The 19229-nt window shown below is 43.8% G+C and overlaps 1 protein-coding gene across 1 annotated transcript; it reads right to left on the reverse strand.

Annotated features, from left to right (window-relative positions):
- Positions 1 to 1447: 1447 nt before the first annotated feature.
- Positions 1448 to 17207, reverse strand: SMIM35 (small integral membrane protein 35). Its single transcript, XM_055548194.1, has 4 exons — positions 17174 to 17207; positions 3549 to 3665; positions 2256 to 2289; positions 1448 to 1547 (listed from the first exon to the last, which is right to left on the reverse strand). Exons 1-4 carry the CDS (start codon positions 17205 to 17207, stop codon positions 1448 to 1450), a joined length of 285 nt encoding a protein of 94 aa, XP_055404169.1.
- Positions 17208 to 19229: the final 2022 nt, after the last annotated feature.

The following is a 19229-nucleotide window of genomic DNA, read 5'->3' on the forward strand; positions in this document are numbered from 1 at the left end:
AGAACCAAGGGCAGAGGGGGGCAGGGCAGAGTCAAGGCCTAAGCTCAGTATACAGCTCTCAGGAGAAGTTGGCTTATGGTAGGAAGGTTTAAAAGCATCTGGAATGACTCTTCCTCCCACATGACTTTGCCTGTGGAGGCTATGACAGGTTTTCTGGCCCCGGTGTCAGTCCCCCAGGGGAAGTGGCTGGGGATGCCCAATGGAGAGCTCCCCTCTGGAATCTCCAAGCCCCACCCACGCCGCCCAGCTGGGAGGGCTCTGCTCTCCGGGGCACCTGGAACCTGTGGCCACAGGCTCAGGGGCCCCCCAGGAACCAGCCCCTCCTCCTCAGGAAATGGCCTTCTCTTGGTTTCTGTGAGAAAGCCGCTGTGACGTCACAGACTCTGTTCCCAGAGGTCTGACTCTCCCGGGGACTCTCATGCTGCAGGCTGGGGTGTCCCAAAAGAAGACTCCTCAATGTTCACAAGAGGGGCCAAGCCAGGCCTTGAAGACCCAGGGGTTGAAGGCAGGGGAAGCCCAAGAGGGGTGGATTCTGAGCCAGGAACCTCCTCCTGCAGAAAAAGATAAGGGGACATGACAAAGAAATGAGTCTTGGAAAGGATTCCTCTAAACCAGGGCTCCTCAACTTCCGGGATCTAAAGCCTGATGATCTGAGGCGGAATTGATGTACTAATCATAGAGATAAATTGCACAATAAATGAAAATGCTTGAATCATCTCGAAACCATCCCCCATGCCCATCTGTGGAAAAATTGTCTTCCACAAACCTGGTCCCTGATGTCAAAAAGATTGGGGACTGCTGCTCTGAACCATCACATATGGGCAGAGGGAGAAACATATAGAGGAGCTGAGTGTGGGGTCCTATGTGGAGATGGGAGAGAAACCAAACTGAGGGTCCATGAGGGACTGCTGGAAGGAAAGAGTGTTTAGATGGGAGAAAGCAACTGTGATGCAAAGAGGGATGTGCTTAAAGGCAGGCAAGGAAAGGTGTGATCATGGGGTTCGCCAGCCAGGAAGCAAGGACGGCTCCTGGGCTTAGAAAGTTCAACAAGTTCAGAAGTTCTACAGCGATGCTTCTTGGAGAGGGTGGCCATCTGGAGCCTTCATCTCAGAGCAAAGGGTTGAGATAGAAAGCTCCATTCTAAAAACTTCCATCTGATTAGAAAGGAAAGAAAGGCATGAATGAGGTGGACAAGAGTAAAAGGAGCAACCCAGTGGAGCAAGAGGCAGGGACAGCATGATCCCAGATCTTTGCTCTCAAGATCATCTCCTACAGCACTCACTCCCCGGAGGATGAACCACATCATCTGTGGGTTCCAAGCCATCTTTGGTGCTAGGCTTGGGTGCCTGAACCACCTGAGGACCACACTGGGACATCAGGTTCACTCAGGAGCTCACCAATATTCCACTCACCTCTCTGGGGCTCCAGAAAGTTGACACTCCCTTCATCAGACCAGCCTGTCTGAGAACTTCATGTAGCCTCCGTCTGAACTGCTAATGTGGCCACTGATGGTGAAGGGAGGACCCATCTCCAGATCCTTCAGGTTCCTGAGAAAGACCATCCAATCAAGTTACTGGGGCTGAGAACCTGGCCTCTCTCTGGGACCAGAGCATGGGAAAAACTTCCAGCAGTGACTCGCTGACTCACTGACTTATTTTCTAGTATGAGAGTTACCCAACCCTAGGGCCAGATGAGAAGCAGGCCTGCTGTGTGGCAGAGACCAGATGAGACGACTTACCACAGGAGGACTTTCTGAATCTTCTTGCAATAACTCAAGACACTCCTTGAACCCAATTGTCTTCATTTGCTCCTCTCTTTGGACAGCATGTTATGTCTGAGATTATATCTGTAACCAGGCATGTGTCCACCACGGGCAGCTTAAAGACAGATACTATGCCAAGTTATCTTTGTACCCTTAGAAACTAAGGCCACAATACTTACTGCAATAGAATCTTTACTGAATAAATGATGGGTGAGTGAATATATGAACGGATGGATGAATGGATGATGCCGACCCAGGGGTGAATGCTAAGTAGATCACTGTCATTAGGATCTTCCATGTCCTGTCTGTGTTAAAGTTTTCTTTCATGGAACTTTCTACATGGACCCTGCTCCACCCTTTTCTCTTGCTTGCTCCTCCATGGGGAGGAGGCAGGGAAGGGAAGTAATAAGTTTGAGCTCCATCTTTGATTCTTTCTCAAGCATACATAGCCCCCCACCCCCATCCCACTCCGATCTGTCCTGAATCTACTCACCGGATTTGGTACAAGTTGAAGACAAAATTAGGCCCTAGAAAGACAATCAGAAAATAAAGGGTTGGTACCTCCAGGGAGAGTGACCCACCACTCTTCTGGGAGCATATGTTCCACCCTCATGCCTGTCTGGGAGGTGTGGATGGCTAGGCTGGGCCTCAGGATGTCATGGAAGGTTCCCAGTCTCCTTCAGTGTCTTCTTCCTGCTCCAAACTCTTGGGTACATTCCCTTCTTTCTAGACAGAAACACCAGCTCTTTGAGGATAGATCCTGCCACTGGGGATCTCTCCATTAAGGGCAGTAACGACTCTGGGAAGGAGGCTGGAATCCAGACTCCGCCACTTTCCAACTCTGTGACTCTAGCCTCATATCTTTGTTAAAAACACATACACACACACACACACACACAGACTAAAAATTTCATCTTCACATGGAATTTTTTTTTAAATCATATTAGGCACAAGTACGTTGGCACATAGTAGGTGCTCAACAAACATCCTTGGAAGCTGTTGAATTTAACCACAGATACAGGAAATGTTCTCTGCTTCTTGGGACTCTAGTACGTGCTAAGTGACTTCGTGTCTGACTCTTTTCGACCCTATGGACTGTAGCCCACCAGGCTCCTCTGTCCACACGATTCTCCAGGCAAGAATACTGGAGTTGGTCACCATGCCCTCCTCCAGGGATCTTCCCGACCCAGGGATGGAACCCACGTCTCTTATGTCTCCTGCACTGGCAGGTAGGTTCTTTACCACTAGCACCACCTGGTAAGCCCCCAGGAGTCTAGTACACCCTCCCAGATCTCCTGGGTTCTATGGGAAATGAAGATGTGAATCAGAGTTGGGGGCACCCCCAGCAAATTCCAGGAGATGCCCAGTGGGGCTGAAGCATCAGCAAGCTCAGAAGGCCCCAAGACACACAGGCAGGAGAAGAGAGGACACGGAGCCAGGGGTAGAAAAGACATCTGGAGCTTGGGCAGTCTAGCCCATCACCCTTGGCCTTGGGGCCCACACAGGCCTGGGAGATGGACTCCTGTGAGTTCTGAGGGAGGAGGAAGCTGACTGCTTGCTGGGTGTGGGAAGAGCCCCCCATTCAATAAAGGCCCCAGAACCCTACCCCCGTCACCTCAAGGGCTCAGCCACCCCACCCAAGTCTTGGACCATTGCAGCCACCACAGGAAATATTTTTGCATGACACCATTCTAAAGAGTTTGCTGCCCCATCTGGCCTGGCCAAATACCATGGAAGAGGAGAGGCTGGGTTGAGCTGGGTCAGCCAAGGTCCGGCACTCACTCACCCTCCCAGCAGTACCCGCGCTGGTACCACTTGGCCAGGCTGTAGCCCAGGATGGACACGAGCAGCAGCGACAGCCCCACGCAGAGGATCAGGCCCAAGGTGCTGATGGAGTCGTCACCTGCAGAGACACACAGCCTTTGCCCAGCTGCCCAGAGCCCTCTCGCAGCCCCAGACTCAACTGATTGCACCCTGTTCCAAGTTTCCTCTCTTTCTACCTCACTGCCATCAAAATGACTGTCCCCTAAGAATCTGGATCTTGGGAACTTCCCTGGTGGTCCAGTGGTTAGGACATTGCCTTCCAATGCAGGGGTGCGGGTTCAATCCCTGATTAGGGAGCTAAGATTCCCATGTGCCTCATGGCCAGAAAACAAGAACATAAACAAATGAAGCAATATTCTAACAATTTCAACGAAGACTGTGAAAATGGTCTACATCCAAAAAATCTTCAAAAAAGGAAAAAAAAAAACAAAACAGTGCTGCTTTGCACATTGAGGTGCTTGTATCTTTTAAAAAAACAAGACTCTGGATCTGGGCTAGCTGGTTCACCTCAGCTATACTAAGATGTCAATGGCTGATATTTGATTTTTTTTTTTTTTTTAAGAGTTAGCTTGTTATTCCAAAGTAGCAGTCCTCTGACAGTAGAAATAATTTGGAGTTGGGACACCTTCCCGAAGCTGCAGCTTTCTACTTGTTGACAAAGATACTGCTCTTTGGGGAGGAGCCCAGGACATCTCTTCAGGAAGCAGCAAAGGCAGCCTGAATGCCCCCAAGAGCAAAGACACACAGATCCTCAGTCCTCTCCCCACAAGACTTTCATGTGTGGTAGCAGGGTGTTAACCCCCTGGGTTCTGTTTGCTGCTTATACTTATCATTTCTTCCCTTTTTGTGGTATGAGCTCTCAGCTAAATTTATATTTTATTTGTAAAGCCACACTGAGAAAAAGACAAAGAGAAGGAAGAAGAGAGAGAGATTGGAAACCTACTGAAGCAGAAGCAAAGTAGGAAGCCAAATTTGCAGGGAGAGGCTAACCATGGAGACAAACAGGGATGATTCAGCCCTTCCCAGGGCACAGCAGGAAGAGGAGGGACAGCCCACTCTTGCTGGGTGAGGGGCCAGGAGTGTGGAAAAATGGAGTAATTTCCCATCTACAGGGCCTGGTATCCTCAGGCTCTAGAGGTGTTGCCATGAGGCCAGGAGGTACAGCCTTTGGTGTACACCAGGCTTGTGTCTGAAGCCCACACCCATCATTTCTAAAATGTGGGACCTGAGTAAATTCCTCTCCCTCACTAGACTTCAATTTGCTCTTATGAAAAATTACTATAATAATAAATACACATGGAGTTGTGGTGGTGATTAATGGAGATGCTGTATACAGAGCACTTGGGAGCAGACCTGACATACAGGAAGTGTTCAGTTAATGTTGTGTGTGTGTGCTCAGCGGAGAAGGCAATGGCACCCCACTCCAGTACTGTTGCCTAGAAAAGCCCATGGACAGAGGAGCCTGGTGGGCTGCAGTCCATGGGGTCACTAAGAGTCAGACACGACTGAGCGACTTCACTTTCACTTTTCACTTTCATGCATTGGAGAAGGAAATGGCAATCCACTCCAGTGTTCTTGCCTGGAGAATCCCAGGGACGGGGGAGCCTGGTGGGCTGCCGTCTATGGGGTTGCACAGAGTCGGACACGACTAAAGCGACTTAGCAGCAGCAGGGTGTGCTCAGTCGTGTCTGACTCTTTGTGACCCCCTGGACTGTAGCCCACCAGACTCCTCTGTCCAAGGAATTTTCCAGGCAAGAATACTGGAGTGGGTTGCCAAATCCTCTTCCAGGGGATCTTTCTGACACAGGGATCACACTCCTGCCTCTCCTGTCTTCTGCATCGGCAGGCGATTCTTCACCACCAGCGCCACCGTCATTATCATTGTTGTCGTTACTATCATCAAGTGATGAGACTGTTTTCTTTTTTTCTAAATTTTATTTTTATTTATTTTTTTAATGCCAAAACATTTTGTATTGAGGTACAACCAATTAACAATGTTGTGATAGTTTCAGGTGAGCAGTGAAGGGACTCAGCCATGCATATAATGTATTCATTCTCCCCCAAACACCCTTCCCATCAAGGCTGGCACATAACATTGAGCAGAGTTCCATGTGCTATACGATAGGTTTCTGTTGGTTATCCATTTTAAATACAGCAGTGTGTACATGATCTTCCCAAAGTCCTTAACTATCCCTTCACCCTCGCCCGGCAACCATAAATTCATTTTCTAAGTCTGTGAGTCTCTTTCTGTTTTGTAAGTAAGTTCATTTCTTTTTAGATTCCACATATAAGGGATGTCATATAATATTTCTCCTTCTCTGACTTACTTCACTCAGTATGACACTCTCTAGGTCCATCCATGTGGCTGCAGATAGCCTTATTTCATTCTTTTAATGGCTGAGTAATATTCCACTGTGTATATATACCACATCTTCTATAAATATTTCACAATTTCCCCCACCCAAGCCTTTCCCTCTCTCTTTCCCTCTCCCATGCTCCTGACCCTTCTTCCGTTACAGCAGCCAAGTTATCCTCTGAGAGTTTGACACCCAAATGCAGAGAGATAGTGTCTCTCCTCCTATTTTTAGATTCCAAAAGCCCAGGCCCTTAGAAAAATGGATTCACAATACAGATGAGAGATGAACAGAAGCAAGATTAGCGTTCTTGTTATACTATGGAAAAATTTCCAGCTTGGGGGAGGAGAAGAAAGAAAGTGAAGTACAGTGAGAGATGGGGGGTGGGGTGGGGAACATTGAAAAGATATCGGTGGACTCTACATAGAGAAAGTCCTTATTCCCTGATCTGAAGTGGAGCCCAGAGAGGCAACAGAATTCTTAGATAGAGTTGTGGGATCTGAGAGCCGGGCTGAGTCCCAGAAAGACAGCAAGACCCCAGTAAGGAGAGTGCTAGCAAGCTCCTGGGCAGACGGAGCCTTGGACAGCCTTCGAGAGTTACGGTGACCTCTTATGCTTTTGTTACTGTTGTTCAGTCACTCACTCGTGTCCGACTCTTTGCAACCCCATGGACTGCAGCAACCAGGCTTCTCTGTCCTCCATTATCTCTCAGAGTTTTCTCAAATTCATGTCTACTGAGTCAGTGATGCTATCTAACCATCTCATCCTCTGCCACCTCCTTCTTTTGCATTCATGCATGGAAGCAATCAAATGATTTCTGGGTCCCTACAAAAGGCAGGAAAGTCAGAGAGGGGCTCTCCAGACCTGAAGGAGCTAAACACCTGGGACCTAGGAACACCTCTGTGGCACTCTGCCTAGCTGACGCTCAAAGCCCAGTCTAAGGGATTGCCGTCACAAGTGTGCCAGGTGAACAGTTGGTACAAGGGGATATACCCCTCTCCCTCACTCCTTAAGTCTCTGAGTAAAGGAGGAAACAGATCCTCAAAGCCACTGATGGCAATCTCCGTGCCAGGCACTTGTCTAGGTGCTTGTATTACAGCAATAAATAAAACACAAAAATCCCTGTTTTCATGAAGATTATATTCCAGTGGAGGGAGACAGACAAAAAAAATTAAGAAATAAATTTTATAGTATATTGGAAGACCACACATACTAGGGAGAAAGAGATAAGCAGAGGAAGAAATGGAATGCATCATGAAAATGAGAGTAGCTTTAAATAAAGGGATCGGAAATACCTGTAAAATGTGACAATTGAGAAAACCACACTTTTGGTGAGAGAAAGAACAAGCCAGGTAGATAATCAGGTAAAAAGTTTCTAAGAGGGAGCAGCAGGTAGAATTGAGGCAGGAGCACACCAAGCAGGTGCTAGATGCATCAGGGAGCCCCGAGTGATGAGTAGGGACAGGGAGTGGGGAAGAGCAGTGAGAGATGGGGTGGAAGGAGCCAGATCACTGCAGTGCTTTGAAGGCAATAGGGGAATTTGGTTTTTCCTCTGAGCAAGACAGAGAATTGTGAGCAGAGAAGTGACATGATCCGAGGTTTTCAGAGGACCACTCATCAGCTACCATATTAAGGGTAGATGCAGCAGGGAATAATGATGAAGGGAGACAAGTCAGAAGGCTATTGCAAAGATCCAAGCAAGAGATGATCATTGAAGAGAAGTAGCGCCAAGATACTGAGAGGCCAAAGTCAGAGAGAGATCATCTATGTGGTTAAGAGAGAGCATAACAGTGACCCAACAGCTCAAGTCCAGAGGCAGGTCGACAGATAACTCAACAAGGCATGGTGGTAACATTGTGGTGTTTATGGAAGCTGGGGTTTTGAAGGGTTCCATCAAAGAGAAATATTAATAACCTCAGATACACAGATGATACCACACTTATGGCAGAAAGTGAAGAGCTAAAGAGCCTCTTGATGAAAGTGAAAGAGGAGAGTGAAAAAGTTGGCTTAAAACTCAACGTTCAGAAAACTAAGATCATGGCATCTGGTCCCATCACTTCATGGCAAATGCGGAAAAATGGAAACAGTGAGAGACTTTATTTTCTTGGTCTCCAAAATCACTGCAGATGATGACTGCAGCCATGAAATTAAAAGATGCTTGCTCCTTGGAAGAAAAGCTATGACCAACCTAGACAGTATATTAAAAAGCAGAGACATTACTTTGCCAACAAAGTCAAAGCTATGGTTTTTCCAGTAGTCATATATGGATGTGAGAGTTGGACTACAAAGAAAGCTGAGTGCCGAAGAATTGATGCTTTTGAAGTGTGGTGTTAGAGAAGACTCTTGAGAGTCTCGAGGACTGCAAGGAGATCCAACAAGTCTATCCTAAAGGAAATCAGTCCTGAATAACCATTGGAAGGACTGATGTTATAGCTGAAACTCCAATATTTGGCCGCCTGATGAGAAGAACTGGCTCACTGGAAAATGACCCTGATGCTGGAAAGATTGAAGGCAGGAGGAGAAGGAGACTACAGAGGATGAGATGGTTAGATGGCATCACTAAGACGATGAAGATGAGTTTGAGTAGGCTCCAGGAGTTGGTGATGGACAGGGAAGCCTGGCGTGCTACAGTCCATGGGGTCACAAAGAGTCGGACACAACTGATCAAAGAATTCTGCCCAGGAGTAGAAAGTACTCATAGGAAAGCACCACCAGGTAAATCACAGCCTGCCGAGACCTGGCCGGTGAGAGAAGAAGATGTATTATTTCTGTTTGCTACCACTTGGTCCCCACGCCCAACAGTGCCATCTGGCTTAGATGTGGCTTACAGACACATTTAATTACTATCCTATTTTACCTCTTTATCTTTCTAGAATACTCCTTTAACTAATACTCTTTACTTATTCTCCCTTTTGCATACCTTTAAATTTTTATTATAAAATATTTCATGCACACAAGAAGTATATAGAAAAACATGGTGAATATCCCTGTGCCTACTACTAATCTTCAAAGAATTCTAAAATTTTACCATTCTTGCTCATTATCTCAATTTCAGGGCAGTTTTCTGCTATCTCTCCCTCTAAGTAACTTTTCTCCCAAATTTGGTGTTCAGCTTCCCTATGCATGGTTTTTATACTATTAGCTCATTTTCCCCAAACTATGTCTATATGAATACATATTTATTTATGTATAGAAAGGGGGGGATATATATGTGGCATTGTTTTGCATGTTTTCAAACTTTATAAAAATGACAGATTACTTCTACTTTCAGCTGCCATGGAACAAAGGAGGCCAGATTTGCTCTCTCATCTTAAATAGCTAGAAACCCAAACAAATACGTAAAACAGCAGAGAATGGTAGTGCAGTGCACGATAGTGCTGTCTGAAAAAAGAAAATGAAATGAAGTGTGATCCATGATTGTTGAGCTTATTGCATGGGGTGAGTTTCCAACTCACAGTACGGGGGGACCCAAAGAGAGTCTTGGGTCCTGCCAAGGGAGTAATAAGGACCATAAAGAAGACAGAGCACCAAGAATTGATGCTTTTGAACTGTGCTGCTGGAGAAGACTCTTGAGAGTCCCTTGGACTTCAAGGAAATCAAACCCTGAATATTCACTGAAAAGACTGATGCTGAAGCTGAAGCTCCAACTTTGGCCACCTGATGTGAAAAGCCGACTCATTGAAAAGACCCGGATGCTCAGAAAGACTGAAGGCAGGAAGAGAAGGAGATGACAGAGGATGAGCTGGTTGGATAGCACCACTGATTCAATGAATATGAGTTTGAGGAAACTCTGGGAGATTGTGAAGGACAGGGAAGCTTGGCGTGCTACAGTTCATGGGGTCACAAAGAGCTGGACACGACTGAGTGACTGAACAACAACAACATTAAATGCTCTAAATGTATTTCTAAATACCACTTTAGCTTCATACTGTTATATTTGATATGTAACATTTTTACCTGTGTCTGATCCAGATGTTCTGTCATTTCAAGCAGAATTTTTCTCTTTAATCCAGGAATTCTTTGGCAGTGCCTTTTTAGTTTCTAAATATATGGAATAAGGTCTTTGTCTTTTTACTGTTAATTTGGATAGATGTTGGTTATAACATTATGGCTGATATTCTATAAGAAATTAATTTAATTTAAATTAATTAAAATTAAATTAATTTCAGCAATGGCTCAATATTTCCATCTAATTCATGAAGTCAAAGTAAAGCTTTTAGAAGTTCATTTTGTATAAGGTAAAATGCCTGAGATCATTGTGAATGTTATTGAAAATTTAGTTTAAGAGTTTAATGTTAATGATAAAGTTGTTTTTTCATTTTTCGTACTTTTTTCATTCTGTGCTTCAGTCTTGGATATTTTTTCTCACCTATTTTGTACTTGACTAATTCTCTCTTAAGAGAAAAAAAGTGAAAGTGAAGTCGCTCAGTTGTGTCCGACTCTTTGCGACCTCATAGACTGTAGCCTATCAGGCTCCTCCATCCATGGGATTTTCCAGGCAAGAGTGCTGGAGTGGATTGCCATTTCCTTTTCCAGGGGATCTTCCTGACCCAGGAATCGAACCCGGGCCTCCCGCATTGCAGGCAGACGCTTTACCGTCTGAGCCACCAGGGAAGCTTTTAATTCTCTCTTAAGCTGCATCTAACTTGTTATTAAACCATCCTTTGTGTTCCTAATTTCAGTTATTGTACTTCTCATCTCCAAAATTTTGACTTATTTTTTTGGCTTATTTTTATAATTTTTAATTATTTGTCAATTTTTCCATCAAGTCATTTATTTGCTATACCACTTTCATTTATTTTTTTATTGGTTGTCCTAAGGCTTATAATAGGAAGTCAGGATGGCTGAGCAGTCTAAGGCGCTGTGTTCAGGTCACAGTTTCCCCTGGAGACATGAGTTTGAATCCCATGAAATTAAAAGACGCTTACTCCTTGGAAGGAAAGTTATGTCCAACCTAAATAGCATATTCAAAAGCAGAGACATTACTTTGCCAACAAAGGTCCATCTAGTCAAGGCTATGGTTTTTCCAGTGGTCATATATGGATATGAGAGTTTGACTGTGAAGAAAACTGAGCGCTAAACAATTGATGCTTTTGAACTGTGGTGTTGGAGAAGACTCTTGAGAGCCCCTTGGACTGCAAGGAGATCCAACCAGTCCATCCTAAAGGAGATCAGTCCTGGATGTTCATTGGAAGGACTGATGCTAAAGCTGAAACTCCAATACTTTGGCCACCTCATGCGAAGAGTTGACTCATTGGAAAAGACCCTGATGCTGGGAGGGATTGGGGGCAGGAGGAGAAGGGGACAACAGAGGATGAGATGGCTGGATGGCATCACCAACTGGATGGACATGCGTTTGTGTGAACTCTGGGAGTTGGTGATGGACAGGGAGGCCTGGCATGCTGCTATTCATGGTATCGCAAAGAGTTGGACACAACTGAGTGACAGAACTGAACTGAACTGAAGGCTTATAATATGAATCTTTAACTGATCACAGTCACATATAAGTTTAAAGTAAATGATGAAGATATATCATGCAAAAAATAATCAAAAGAAAGCTGAAGAAGGATAAAAGAAGACATTTCATAATGATACAAAGACTGATTCATCAAAATGGAGCCCTAAATGTGCATGCATCTTTATTATACAGTTTTAAAACACAAGAGGAAAAAATGGACAACTAAAAGAAAAACTAGACAAATCCTTAATTGTCATTAAAGAACCTAACTCTTCTCTCTCAGTAATTAATGGAACATGAAATCAGTAAGTATATTGAAGACACAAACAACACTACCAGCCAACTTGATCCAGTAGACATTTATAGAACACGACATCCAAAATCTGTTAGAATACATTTTTTTCAAGTAATACATGAAACATTCATCAAAATGGATCATGTACTAAACTATAAAACAGTTTAAATAAATTCTAAAAGATTAAAATCATATGGAGTATATTCACAGACCATAGAATTGTATGGAGATGAAAGTCTAAAATAAAACCTGGAAAATTCCTCAATATTTGGAAATTAAACAACACACATCTACGTATCTCATGGGTAAAAGAAGATATCACAAGACAAGACCAAAAATACTTAGAACTAAATAGGAGTGAAAGCACAACATATCAAAAATTGTGGATGGAAGAGACAATCTAGAAAGATCAAGACAGTGGAGTTCACAGGATGAAGGTAAGAGCTACACAAAGAGAGAACCCAGGGATGTGCACAGGATCCCCCTAAAGTATTCACTAAGGCATGGATCAATCATGTGTGTGAACAAGCTACCTGAAGCTGGAGAGAGAGCCATCTAAGAAGAATAGCAGGAACAGTATTCAGCCTTCAAATGGGGCTGATATTAACAGCTGTGTCTGTTCCCATAACCTAGACTGGCAAAACTCATAATTCACAGGGCATTGACTAGAGAACTCAGGAAGGTCTTAGCTCAGTAATGGGAAATAATTAGCCCCATACTGAGCACTGTTCCGGACTCACCTAACACGTCACCACAGGAAGACCAGAAGGGACCAAATTTCTTCCAAGAAACTTAACTGCTTCCCAGAATATTTATAGAAAAACAAAACTATCTGCATTCAGCAGGGTAAAATGTACAATGTCTGGAACCCAATCAAAGATTACCAGACTTACAGAGGAGCAGAGAAACCTGACTCATAATGAAGAAGGTAAGTAATCAATTGAAACCCACTCAGAACTGACAAGAATGTTAGAATTGGCAAACAAAGACATTATAACTATATTTCACTTGTTCAAAATATAGGCAGAGTCATTCAAGATATTAAAATACCAAAGATATTTGGTATGCAAATATGAAATGTGATTAACAGCAGATCAGTTATTAGAAAGGAAAAAATAATGCACTTGAAGACATAGCAACAGAAACTATGAAAAATGAAGCACAGGGTATAAAAAGAATAAAACAAATGAAAACAGCACCAGTGAGATGTAGGACAATTTTGAGCAACCTCATGCATGTGTAATTAGAGTCCTCAAAGGCAAAAAGGGGAACTGAAAAAATATTTGAAGAGATATGACCAAAAATTTTCCAAGCTTGAAAAGCCCTTCAAATTATTTATTCAAATGATACACTTTCTTCCCTAAAAGGAGTTATGGTATCCATGGTTGATATCATAATCAATTTTCTTTTTCATTATATTAAGGAAAGTCTAAACTATGCTAAAGCCTAAACTGTGCTGTGTCTAAGGGTCTCTTGCAGAGGTACAGATCAGCGGTGGACTGCCACAGGGGCAGGGGCTCTGGGTGCAATAGGCCTGGGATGGCATAAGACCTCCTGGAGGAAGTCGTCATTAACCCCACCATAGAGCCACCAGAACTTACACAGGACTGAGGAAACAGACCCTTGGAGGGCACAAACAAAAGCTTATGCACACCAGGACCCAAGAGAAAGGAGCAGTGACCCCACAAGAGACTAACCCAGACTTGCCCGTGAGTGTCCAGGAGTCTCTGGTGGAGGCGTGGGTCCATGGTGGCCTGCTGCAGGGTTAGTGGTGCTGAATGTAGCAGTGTGTACATGGGACATTTTGAAGGAGGTGACCAATATCTTCATTACCTCCACCATAGTTCGGCCTCAGGTCAAACAACAGGGAGGGAACACAGGCCAGCAACAGAAAATTGGATTAAAGATTTACTGAGCATGGCCCTGTCCTTCAGAACAAGACCCAGTTTCCCCCTCAGTCAGTCTCTCCCATCAGGAAGCTTCCATAAGCCTCTTATCCTTCTCCATCAGAGGGCTGCTGCTGCTGCTAAGTCGCTTCAGTCGTGTCCGACTCTGTGCGACCCCATAGACGGCAGCCCACCAGGCTCCCCCGTCCCTGGGATTCTCCAGGCAAGAACACTGGAGTGGGTTGCCATTTCCTTCTCCAATGCATGTAAGTGAAAGTGAAGTTGCTCAGTCGTGTCTGACTCTTCGTGACCCCATGGACTGCAGCCCACCAGGCTCCTCTGTCCATGGGATTTTCCAGGCAAGAGTACTGGAGTGGGGTGCCATTGCCTTCTCCGCCATCAGAAGGCAGACAGAATGAAAACCACAACCACAGGAAACTAACCAATCTGATCCCATGGACCACAGCCTCGTCTAACTCAATGAAACTATGAGCCATGCTGTGCAGGGCCACCCAAGACAGATGGGTCATGGTGGAGAGTTCTGACAAAACGTGGTCCACTGGAGAAGGGAATGGCAAACCACTTGAGTATTCTTGCCTTGAGAATCCCATGAACAGTATGAAAAAGTGAAAAGATAGGACACTGAAAGATGAACTTCCCAGGTCAGTGAAGAAGAAGTGAAGTCGCTTAGTCATGTCCAACTTGTTGCGACCCCATGGACTCTAGCCTACCAGGCTCCTCCCTCCATGGGATTCTCCAGGCAAGAGTACTGGAGTGGGTTGCCATTTTCCTTCTCCAGGGGATCTTCCCAACCCAGGGATCGAACCCCGGTCTCCCTCATCCAGGCAGATGCTTTAGTCTCTGAGCCACCAGGGAAGCCCTTCCCAGGTCAGTAGGTGCCAATATGCTACTGGGGATCAATGGAGAAATAACTTCAGAAAGAATGAAGAGACAGAGCTAAAGCAAAAACAACATCCAGTTGTGTATGTGACTGGTGATGGAAATAAAGTCCAATGCTGTAAAGAACAATATTGGATAGCAACCTGGAATGATAGGTCCATGAATCAAGGCAAATTGAAAGTGGTCAAACAGGAGATGGCAAGAGTGAACATCGACATTTTAGTAATCAGTGAACTAAAATGGACTGGAATGGGTGAATTTAACTCAATGACCATAATATCTACTACCACGGGCAAAAATCCCTTAGAAGAAATGGAGTAACCATCATAGTCAATAAAAGAGTCCAAAATTCAGTACTTGGATGCAATCTCAAAAATGACAGAATGATCTCTGTTCATTTCCAAGGCAAATTATTCAATATCACAGTAATCCAAGTCTGTGCCCCGAGCAGTAATGCTGAAGAAGTTGAAGTTGAATGGTTCTATGAAGACCTACAAGACCTTCTAGAACTAACACCCAAAAAAGATGTCCTTTTCATTATAGGGGACTGGAATCCAAAAGTAGGAAGTCAAGAGATACCTGGAGTAACAGGCAAATTTGGCCTTGGAGTACAAAATGAAGTAGGGCAAAGGCTAACACAGTTTTGCCAAGAGAATGCACTGGTCATAGCAAACACCCTCTTCCAACAACACAAGAGAAGACTCTACACATGGACACCACCAGATGGTCAACACCGAAATCATATTGATTATATTCTTTGCAGCCAAAGATGGAGAAGCTCTATACAGTCAGCAAAAACAAGACCAGGAGCTGACTGTGACTCAGATCATGAACTCCTTATTGCCAAATTCAGACTTAAATTGAAGAAAGCAGGGAAAACCACTAGACCATTCAGGTATGACCTAAATCAAATCCCTTATGACTATACAGTTCAGTTCAGTTGCTCAGTCATGTCCAACTCTTTTCAACCCCATGGACTGCAGCATGCTAGGCCTCCCTGTCCATCACCATCTCCCAGAGTTTACTCAAACTCATGTCCATTGAGTTGGTGCTGCCATCCAACCATCTCATCCTCTGTCATCCCCTTCTCCTCCTGCCTTCAATCTTTCCCAGCATCAAGGTCTTTTCAAATGAGTCAGTTCTTCGCATCAGGTAGCTGAAGTATTGGAGTTTCAGCTTCAGCATCAGTTCTTCTAATGAACATTCAGGACTGATTTCCTTTAGGATGGACCAGTTGAATCTCCTTGCAGTCCAAGGGCCTCTCAAGAATCTTCTCCAACACCACAGTTCAAAAGCATCAATTCTTCTGTGCTCAACTTTCTTTATAGTCCAACTCTCACATCCATACATACTACTGGAAAAACCATAGCTTTGATTAGACAGACCTTTGTTGGCAAAGTAATGTCTCTGCTTTTTAATAGGCTGTCTAGGTTGGTCATAATTTTTCTTCCAAGGAGTAAGCGTCTTTTAATTTCAAGGCTGCAGTCACCATCTGCAGTGATTTTGGAGCCCAAAAAATAAAGTCTGTCACTGTTTTCACTATGTCCCCATCTATTTGCCTTGAAGTGATGGGACTGGATGCCGTGGTCTTAGTTTTCTGAATGTTGAGCTTTAAGTCAACTTTTTTACTCTCCTCTTTGACTTTCATCAAGAGGCTCTTTAGTTCTTCTTTGCTTTTTGCCATGAGGGTGGTGTCATCTGCATATCTGAGGTTATTGAGATTTCTCTCAGCAATCTTGATTCCATTTTGTGCTTCTTCCAGCCCAGCATTTCTCATGATGTACTCTGCATAGAACTTAAATAAGCAGGGTGACAATATACAGCCTTGACGTACCCCTTGCCCTATTTGGAACCAGTTTGTTGTTCCATGTCCAGTTCTAACTGTTGCTTCCTGACCTGCATACAGATTTCTCAAGAGGCAGATCAGGTGGTCTAGTATTCCCATCCCTTTAAGAATTTTCCACAGTTTGTGGTGATCCACACAGTCAAGGGCTTTGAGATAGCCAATAAAGCAGAAATAGATGTTTTTCTGGATGATTATACAGTGGAAGTGACAAATAGATTCAAGGGATTAGATCTGACAGAGTGCCTGAAGAACTATGAACGGAGGTTTGTGACTTTGTACAGGAGGAAATGATGAAGACCATCCCCAAGAAAAAGAAATGCAAAAAGGAAAAATGGTTGTCTGAGGAGGCCTTACAAATAGCTGAGAAAAGAAGAGAAGCTAAAGGCAAAGGAGAAAAGGAAAGATATACCCATTTGAATGTGGAGTTCCAAAGAATAGCAAGAAGAGATAAGAAAACCTGCTTCAGCGATCCATGCAAAGAAATAGAGGAGAACAATAGAATGGGAAAGACTAGAGATCTCTTCCAGAAAATTAGAGATACCATGGGAACATTTCATGCAAAGTTGGGCACAATAAAGGACAGAAATGGTATGGACCTACAGAAGCAGAAGATATTAAGAAGAGGTGGCAAGAATACACAGAAGAACTATACAGAAAAGATCTTCTTCCAAGTTTAAGTTATTAGTTCAAAACTGAATAAATGTAGATGACATCTCCAAAACTATATCACCTTTGAAATAGTTTATATTAAGTTTCTTTATATCAGTAGTTAAACAGAATTAACTGATTATTTAAACTAACCCTAACTCAATACACCCATTAGCATCAGCTTGCAAGAGGACTCATACCTCCATTATCTACAGCAGGGAGGTATGCATCCATATCCAAAAGCAGTTTCAGATCACAAGGATGTTTGCTTAAAATGAGATTATTCAAAATGGGAGTCCCAGTTTGTACTCCTCCTAGTCGTTATTTGATAGGGGGTGGGGCATATCTCTTAACCTCCACTGTTACTGTTAAGATGCAAATCTAATTAGAAGTCAGTAGCCATGTAGTCAAAGGTTAAAATAAAAGTATAATTGTGATCCTTTATGAGTCCTGGTCCCACAAAGGACCATCAGGCTCTAGGAGAAGAGATACATTGAGGACAACCCTTCCCTCCCCTTTCCCCTCCTGCTTTACTAGCATCCCTGAGCCATGCTAATTGGCCCAAGTTCGCTAGCCAACTAGTGAGTCATAGTTGTGACACTTCCCATGCTACTTCCTCCCTCTAGACATCTGGAGGGGCAGGCATCCAGTCTACCATCATGCTTTTCTCATTCATGCCCACATACTCTCATTATGACAGTTTCCTGCCCTTGCATGCCAGAGCTGGTAAGTTTCAGCATTTGAATTGGGACTAAGAAAGATATAAGCATCTGAATGCAGAGTTCCAAAGAATAGCAAGGAGAGATAAGAAAGCCTTCCTCAGTGATCAATGCAAAGAAATAGAGGGAAACAACAGAATGGGAAAGACTAGAGATCTCTTCAAGAAAATTAGAGATACCAAGGGAATATTTCATGCAAAGATGGGCTCAATAAAGGACAGAAATGGTATGGACCTAACAGAAGCACAAGATATTAAGAAGAGGTGGCAAGAATACACAGAAGAACTGTACAAAAAAGAGCTTCATGACCCAGATAATCATGATGGTGTGATCACTCACCTAGACCCAGACATCCTGGAATGTGAAGTCAAGTGGGCCTTAGAAAGCATCACTACAAACAAAGCTAGTGGAGGTGATGGAATTCCAGTGGAGCAATTTCAAATCCTGAAAGATGATGCTGTGAAAGTGCTCCACTCAATATGCCAGCAATTTGGAAAACTCACCAGTGGCTGCAGGACTGGAAAAGGTCAGTTTTCATTCCAATCCCAAAGAAAGGCAATGCCAAGGAATGCTCAAACTACCGCACAATTGCACTCATCTCACACGCTAGTAAAGTCATGCTCAAAATTCTCAAAGCCAGCCTTCAGCAATACGTGAATCGTGAACTTCCAGATGTTCAAGCTGGTTTTAGAAAAGGCAGAGGAACCAGAGATAAAATTGCTAACATCCTCTGGATCATGGAAAAAGCAAGAGAGTTCCAGAAAAACATCTATTTCTGCTTTATTGACTATGCCAAAGCCTTTGACTGTGTGGATCACAATAAACTGTGGAAAATTCTGAAAGAGATGAGAATACCAGACCACCTGACCTGCCTCTTGAGAAACCTATATGCAGGTCAGGAAGCAACAGTTAGAACTGGACATGAAACAACAGACTGGTTCCAAATAGGAGTACGTCAAGGCTGTATATTGTCACCCTGCTTATTTAAGTTCTATGCAGAGTACATCATGAGAAACACTGGGCTGGAAGAAGCACAAGCTGGAATCAAGATTGCCAGGAGAAATATCAATAACCTCAGATATGCTGATGACACCACCCTTATGGCAGAAAGTGAAGAGGAACTCAAAAGCCTCTTGATGAAAGTGAAAAAAGAGAGTGAAAAAGTTGGCTTAAAGCTCAACATTCAGAAAACAAAGATCATGGCCTCTGGTCCCATCACTTCATGGGAAATAGATGGGGAAACAGTGGAAACAGTGTCAGACTTTATTTTGGGGGGGCTCCAAAATCACTGCAGATGGTGATTGCAGCCATGAAATTAAAAGACGCTTACTCCTTGGAAGGAAAGTTATGACCAACCTAGATAGCATATTCAAAAGCAGAGACATTACTTTGCCAACAAAAGTCCATCTAGTCAAGGCTATGGTTTTTCCAGTGGTCATGTATGGATGTGAGAGTTGGACTGTGAAGAAAGCTGAGCACCAAAGAATTGATGCTTTTATTTTTTTTTTTTTTTTTTTTTTTTTTTTTTTTTTTTTTT

This window comes from Bubalus kerabau, chromosome 15 (genome assembly GCF_029407905.1).
Source record: "Bubalus kerabau isolate K-KA32 ecotype Philippines breed swamp buffalo chromosome 15, PCC_UOA_SB_1v2, whole genome shotgun sequence".
NCBI classification, from domain to species: Eukaryota; Metazoa; Chordata; class Mammalia; order Artiodactyla; family Bovidae; genus Bubalus; species Bubalus kerabau.

What these genes read in the sequence shown, in the direction of transcription:
- SMIM35 (XM_055548194.1), bottom strand. Translation starts at nt 17,207, where the DNA reads ATGGATGCATACCTCCCTGCTGTAGATAATGGAG. An exon ending in CCCTGCTGTAGATAATGGAG is followed by an intron (nt 3,666 to 17,173) that starts GTATGAGTCCTC and finishes GTGTCTCTGCAG; the next exon opens with GTGACGACTCCATCAGCACC. An exon ending in TTCAACTTGTACCAAATCCG is followed by an intron (nt 1,548 to 2,255) that starts GTGAGTAGATTC and finishes GGTCTTTCTCAG; the next exon opens with GAACCTGAAGGATCTGGAGA.